The sequence below is a fragment of the Phocoena phocoena genome, chromosome 11 (assembly GCF_963924675.1).
Source record: "Phocoena phocoena chromosome 11, mPhoPho1.1, whole genome shotgun sequence".
Taxonomy (NCBI): domain Eukaryota; kingdom Metazoa; phylum Chordata; class Mammalia; order Artiodactyla; family Phocoenidae; genus Phocoena; species Phocoena phocoena.
Window position 1 is genome coordinate 67763497 of NC_089229.1, and position 7194 is coordinate 67770690.

General features: G+C 37.0%; 1 protein-coding gene across 1 annotated transcript in view; it reads left to right on the forward strand.

Moving 5' to 3' along the window:
- NELL2 (neural EGFL like 2) overlaps positions 1-6025 on the forward strand; it is a 384960-nt gene extending 378935 nt beyond the window's left edge. The window contains exon 20 of the mRNA XM_065887857.1: positions 5316-6025. Within this exon, the coding sequence (XP_065743929.1) occupies positions 5316-5366 (51 nt within the window). The 3' untranslated portion in view covers positions 5367-6025. The remainder of the gene's footprint in view (positions 1-5315) is intronic.
- The last annotated feature ends 1169 nt before the right edge of the window (positions 6026-7194 follow it).

Sequence of the window (7194 nt, forward strand, 5' to 3'; positions counted from 1 at the left end):
CTATTCTTAATGTTATAGAGTTTACCATGCAAAGAGTGATGATGACTTCTTTACCAGTAAATATAGCCAGAAATAACAAGGTGTTAAGGAAACTTACTGTGTTACTACATAAAAATAGATGTTATAATTAGTTATGACAGTAGGTGGTTACTATTCCTAGCAACCTGACTAAGTTTCAGTGGGTCACTTTTTATTCTAGTTTTTATCAAGGTAATGTTTGTTAAGGTGAAATGCATAGTTATTTTGTATATAATTTTATAAGTTTGATGAATCAAAATACAGAATATTTCCAGCAATCTAGCAAGTACCCTTTTGTCCCCTTCCAGACAATATCTACTTCTCATAGGAAACCTCAATTTTATTTCATTATAGTAAATTTATTTTCCTATTTAAAAATTTCATGTAAATGGATCGCACAGTATATATTCTTTTATATCTAATGGTGAATTGACCAGTTTATCATTATGTAATGTCCCTCCTTATCTCTAGCAAGGCTTCTAGACTTGATGTCAATTTTGACTGGTACTTTGTTTTTTTTTAATATTCATTCATTTATTTAGTTGAACCGGGTTTTAGTTGCAGTCGGCGGGCTCCTTAATTGCGGCTTGCCAGCTCATTAGTTGCAACACGTGGGCTCCTTAGTTGTGACAGGCAGCCTCCTTAGTTGTGGCATGCAAACTCTTAGTTGCAGCATGCATGTGGGATCTAGTTCCTTCACCAGGGATCGAACCCAGGCCCACTGCATTGGGATCATGGAGCCTTATCCACTGCACCACCAGGGAAGTCCATTGTCTGGTACTTTTGTAGCCACACAGTATATTGTTTTGATTCATCCACTTTCAACCTATCTACGGTTTTATATTTAAAGTGTATTTTTTATAGATAATGTATAAATAGTTCTTACTTTTTTATCCAGTGTGACAATCTTTGGCTTTTAATTGAAGTGTTAGTCCATTTAATATTGTTTTTGATGTTGGTGGGTTTTGGCCCACCATTTTGCCATTTGTTTTCTACTTGTTCCATCTATTTTTTGTATTCTTAATCATCTATTCCTTCCTTCTTTTTATTTGTTAATATTTTTAATATTATTCAATTTTACTTGTTCTTTTGAATTCTTAATTATAACTCTTTATGATTGTTTTAGTTGTTGGTATAGGAGTTGTAACATATATCATTCATTTATTACAGTATAATAAGATTTAATATTATACTAATTCATATAAAATGTAAGAACTTTGGAATAATATAATCCCATTCCCCTAACCTTTGCACTATAATAATCATATATTTATAACTATGTATACTATAAACTCGAAAAATCTGTATTACTATCAATATTTTTGCTTTAAGAAGTCAAATATCTTTGAAGCAAATTAATAGAAAAACAATGCTATATTTTAATTTTATATTTATTTCATATTTATATTTATCCACATATTTACCATTTCTTGTGCTCTTCATTTCTTCTCACACATGTTAATCTCCATCTAGTGTTATTTCCCTTTATCTTGAATAACTTCCTTTAGCATTTTCCATCTTGCAGATATACTGGCCACAAATTCTCTCAACTTACATTTATTTGAAAATATTCAACTAAATATAGAATTCAGGATTGATGGATTTGTCCCAGCACTTAAAAGTGGTACTCTACTGTTTTCTAGTTTCTACTATTTCTGATAAGGATTCAGCTATCATTTGTACTTTTGTTCCCTTATATGTAATATGTCTTTTTTTTCTCCTCTGTCTCCTTTCATGATTCTTTCTTTATCTTTGGTTTTTAGAGTTTTGACTATGATGCACTTAAGTTTTTATTTTTTGTCCTCTTTGGTATTTGCTGGGCTTTTTGAGTATCTAAGTAGATTTTTTTCACCAAATTTGAGAAAAATTTGGCCATTGTTTCTTCAGATATTTGGTCTGCCACATTATTTCCCTCCTATTCTTCTGCGACTCTAATTACACATGTGTTATATGGTTTAATATTATCCTGAAGGTCACTGAGGTTCTATTTTTATTTCGATCAAATTCTCTTTTTTTTAAAGATTGGATAATTTCTATTTTTTTTAATTTATTGACTATTTCTTCTGCCATCTCTAATCTGCTGTTAAACCCATCCAATGAATTTTTCATTTCGAATATTGCACTTTTCAGTTCCAGAATTTTTTTTTTTTTTTTTTGGCGGTACACGGGCATCTCACTGCTGCGGCCTCTCCTGTTGCGGAGCACAGGCTCCGGACGCACAGGCCCAGCGGCCATGGCTCACGGGCCCAGCCGTTCTGCGGCATGTGGGATCTTCCCGGACCGGGGCACAAACCTGTGTCCCCTGCGTCGGCAAGCGGACTCTCAACCACTGCGCCATCAGGGAAGCCCCAGAATTTTTATTTAATTCTATTTACAGTTTCATTTCTCTGCTGTAACTTACCATGTTTTATCATTCATTATGACCATCTATTTTTTACATCTTTGTATGTATTAGTAATAGCTACTTTCTAGTCTTTAGCATCTGGATTAACTTTGAGTCATTTCTATTCACTAGTTTTTCTCTTGGTGAGGAGTCACTTTTTTCTGTTTTTCTTCACATGTCTAGTAATGTTTATGGTTTACTGGATATTGTAGATAATACATAGTATAGACCCTACATTCTATTAGCTTCTTCTGAAGACTGTTTTTGTTCTAGCAGATTGCAAATTACTGGCCAGTCATCTTGCAGTTGGAAAGGCTGAGCTTTACATTGGTTAGGTGGATCTATTCCAGGTGTACCCTTAGTTTTCGGGTGAATCTCTTAATCTTGAGACATCATTTTCTTCCTAATCATGGCCCTTTTGGGCTTTCAATGGAAAGCCTGAATTTTTTATCTGTCCCTTCTAACTTGGCAGGACATAGATTTTAAATCCACAGTGAGCAGCATCTGAAATATCTGCTCAAATCTTTCAAACTTCAAGCTGTGACTCTCTGATTGTCTCTTTAGATTCTCCTCTGCAAATCAAAGACCCGCCACAGATTTGGGGAGAGTTGACATGCTGATTCACTCCCTCCTTTCTAGACATTTCCTCCTGAATTTCCAGCCACTCTGGCAGCCCAACAGAGCCCTAAATGTTGTCCTCTGACACGTGGGCCCTATCAGATTGTGGCTTTCTGCTTAAGTTATACTTATCCTAAGCATCACAGACTAGGAGTGCCCTAAGGGAAAATGCCAAGTAAAAATGAATCTCAAACAGTACATCTTCCTTCTTTTAAAGATTGAAACTCCTCCAGTGTCTACCTGCTTTTAGTCACTCTCCATTGCTTTAAATAATTTTTATATTTTGTCCAAACTTTATCCATAGGAGGGATAGTCAGTCGATAGTCTTAAATAAGTAACTCTGCCATTACTGAAACAGGAACCCCAGTGGAATATTTTATCAGTCTTTCTTGGATGAGCTATGTTTCCCTAATTGGGGAGCTTCCAATGACATGCTCTGTAGAGCATTTATGTTGCTATAGCAGAATCGATATGGAATGAGAAAAACACTACTGGAAGACTTGCAAAATATACCTTCTCTTCCTAAAACATATTCATACTCCAAACATTCCCTAACTCTCTTTCTGCTCAAAATCCATACAATTTGAGAAACTGATATCCTCAGGAACTGGTACACCCCTCCCTTCATTGGGTCAATGGATTGGGAAAGATCATGTGACCAGGTTATGGCCAGAAAACCTCTGCCTCTGAGCGTAATGACAAAGCTTTAAAATGCAGCTAGAGATCCAAGAGATGGATGTCACCTTCGTTTGCTGTCAGAATAAGAACTCTCCTTAATAACAATTTAAAATGAAAGAGGATTAAGTTAAATCGATAATACTCTTCTTGGATATAGAGTGGCTTTTCCCTCATTTGGTAAGCTTCAACAAAGGCTAAAGTACCAAAGTCCTTTCTTAAGTTTTATCTTACATGAACAGACCCTTTTGGTTTTATCATATTAAGGTCTGATACATTTTCAATCATCTAAAGTCAATTATCTGAGAGACTATATCAAATAGAAGATGAGTTTTAGAGTCAGACTAACCTGAATTTTAATCCCAGCTGTACCATTATATTAGCTATGTGATTTGGGCCATGATATTTAAGCTTTCTGATCTTCAGTTTCTGAACCTAAAAAAACATGACTATTAATAGTGATCCTACTGGGAATGCTCTGAGGTTGAAATTAGATAATGTAAAGTGCCTGGCAAAGTATCTGACACAGAGTATGCACTCAAAAAGTAGAAAGGTATTATCATCTTATGATTGTGGTAACAATACTAACATTTTCATTATTAGCTAGCCAGTGGAAGAAAGAGCGCAAGGATTCAAAAGAACAAGATACAGATTTTTTTCCTCTCTGTAATACACCATACTCTTTTGGTACTTTGTTATAAAAACTAATTATGGGGGCTTCCCTGGTGGCGCAGTGGTTGAGAGTCCGCCTGCCGATGCAGGGGACACGGGTTCGTGCCCCGGTCCGGGAAGATCCCACATGCCGCGGAGCGGCTGGGCCCGTGAGCCACGGCCGCTGAGCCTGCGCGTCCGGAGCCTGTGCTCCGCAACGGGAGAGGCCACAACAGTGAGAGGCCCGCGTACCGCAAAACAAAACAAAACAAAACCTAATTATGCGTATCTGGCTCTTCCTTGACTATTTTCCCTGCCTCATCTCTACACTGTTTTCTTCACCAACTTAAAATTCTCACCCAGACCAAACCTTTTTAGGTTTCTTAACTACACAAAACTCTTTTCACTTTAAAGCCTTTTGTTCATTCTGTTCCCTGTGCTCTTGGTCTGCCTTTTCACAGATCTGTCTTGAGGTCTTGGTTTAAACATCACTTCTACAGAGAAGTCTACTCTGGCCACCCAGTCTAAGTAGCCAGACATTTATTAATCTCACGACATCACCTAGTTTGTTTCTTTTCTAGCACTTTTCACAATTTTTGATTGTACATTTGCTTAGTAATTCCCCCCCACAAAACTATAAGCCCTGCCCTAGGAGGGTAGTGACCATATCTGCTTTATTTACTCGGGCTCAGTTTACTCAATGCTTGTTTTGTGAATGGGTAAACCAAACAACGAATGTGAGCTAAGAGAGTGCCATGGGGTCAATAAAGTTGGCTTATGATTTGCCACAAATAACTGGCCATAGTTTGTTCTGCGACAGTAGGGGCATGAAAAGCGATTGAGCCATTGAACTTTCAGGGGCACATAAATAACAAATAAACCATTCAGTTATGTTATGTGTACCAATCGATGAGTATTGACTAATGGCTTAAAAAGTAATACCATGCTTTTTTTCCCCTCTCTTCTCTAGAATGGCCACATCTGTTGCTCAGTGGATCCACAGTGCCTTCAGGAACTGTGAAGTTAACTGTCTCACTGGAAATTTCTGTTTAAAGAATGTTCTTTCATTAAAAAGACCAAAAAAAAAAAAAATTGAAGCGGATGATTTGTGGGCAGCTAAGTGCAGCATTGTTAATAGCTGAGTAAACTTTCAATTATGAAATGTGTGGAGCTTGAGAAAATCACAAAAGGAAACTTCTTGGGGCAAAACTAGACCAGAATTCCACCTCAACTGCGTCTGATGTTGGCATGTAGAAGAATGCGTGTGAAATACACACCATGACATCACGACCTCTGGATGTAAAGCCTGAGCTTATGGGAGCTTTGGAAGCCTCTAGCTTCACTGGTGCAGAAAATTTTCCTCTAGATCAGAATCTTCACAAATCAGTTCAGTTCTTCACTGCAAAAAATAAAATGTAAGGCAGTGAACGAATTCTGTTTTCCGAAGCAAAGCAAAGAAGCTATAACATGTTATATGTACAGTATACACTCTGAGAAGAAATCTGAAACGAGTTATTGTCATGATAAAAATAACGCACAGGCATGGTTACTTAATATTTTCTAACAAGAGATGTCATCCTTATTTCATTGTTTTACTGCACTTAATATTATTTGGTTGAATTTGTTAAGTATAAGCTCGTTCTTGTGTAAAATTAAATAAATATTTCTCTTACCTTATAACATGTCCAAGTGTCTGCATAATGTGTTCCTTTTCCCCCACAGATGCCTCAGTATACAAACTGCTTTCTAGTTCCGCTGATGAGAAACTCCCACCGTGCTATTCCCAAACTGAAAGGTGATTTTCACTCCATTTCATGCCGAAGTGGCGGGGAGGTGGGTGATGGATACCTTTGTTCTGCCTCTCTGTATCCTCTCAGTCATCTTTTACCCTACCTCATATCCTGGGGGCTGACCTGTATACGTTGTATTAGTAGGTTCTCTTGTCCTCTGGATTCTGATTCGGTTTGACCAGTGGTGACCACCGGCAGGATATCAGAAAGAGGACGTTTGGATATTTATTCTGCTGGCTCCTTTCCTGCCAGGTTACTACCATGATTAGCTGTGTCACTTACTGAAGGTGACATCTCCTGACACGTGACCCTCTCTGTTAAGCTACCCCCTCCAGTTTTTGATAACTTCTATTTGCTTCTTCTGGCTTAGAGATAATAACAACTCTGGCTGCTTTGTCCTTTCAGGTACCTGATCGATTTCTTGTTGTTTTCCCTATCTCCTATTGCATCTTTATAAATCGTCCCTTTGTTAAACTGTCTTTAATTAGCCAGCTCGAGTGTGCTATCTGTTTCCTGCCAGGACTTTGACTGATATACATAAGGAGGGTAGTATGTGAGGGTTGGGAATATCTTCAAGAATTGGTCCTTCACAATTTGATATAAAAATTTAAAGAGTCTCAATCTTAGAAGGCATTATGATATTACATGTTAAAATTTTTGATGCACTAGAATCTCAGGAGGAAAAAAATTAACTTACTGATGCCCAATAGAGGAGTTAATCCAATATTGCCCTAGTCATATGTTTTGTGCTAGGGTGAAAAAGGAAATATATTATTAAATTCACTTTTGGTTTAGAGACTTCTTTAAAGAAAAAAAAAAAGGGAAAGGAACAGGATATGACTCCCACAAGCTACAGAAATGGTAAAGTGGCATTTTAACTACCCCTTCCCCATTGTTATAGGAACAACCTAACAGGAGCTGAGCTAAAGGATAATTCATAAATGTCTTAATACTTTGGCATGTGTAATATTTATTAAATGTGTGAATTCAAGTATCTCAATATTCCCTGGTTTTATCATAAACGATTTTTTCTACAGCCTTTTTATATTTAATTTAAAA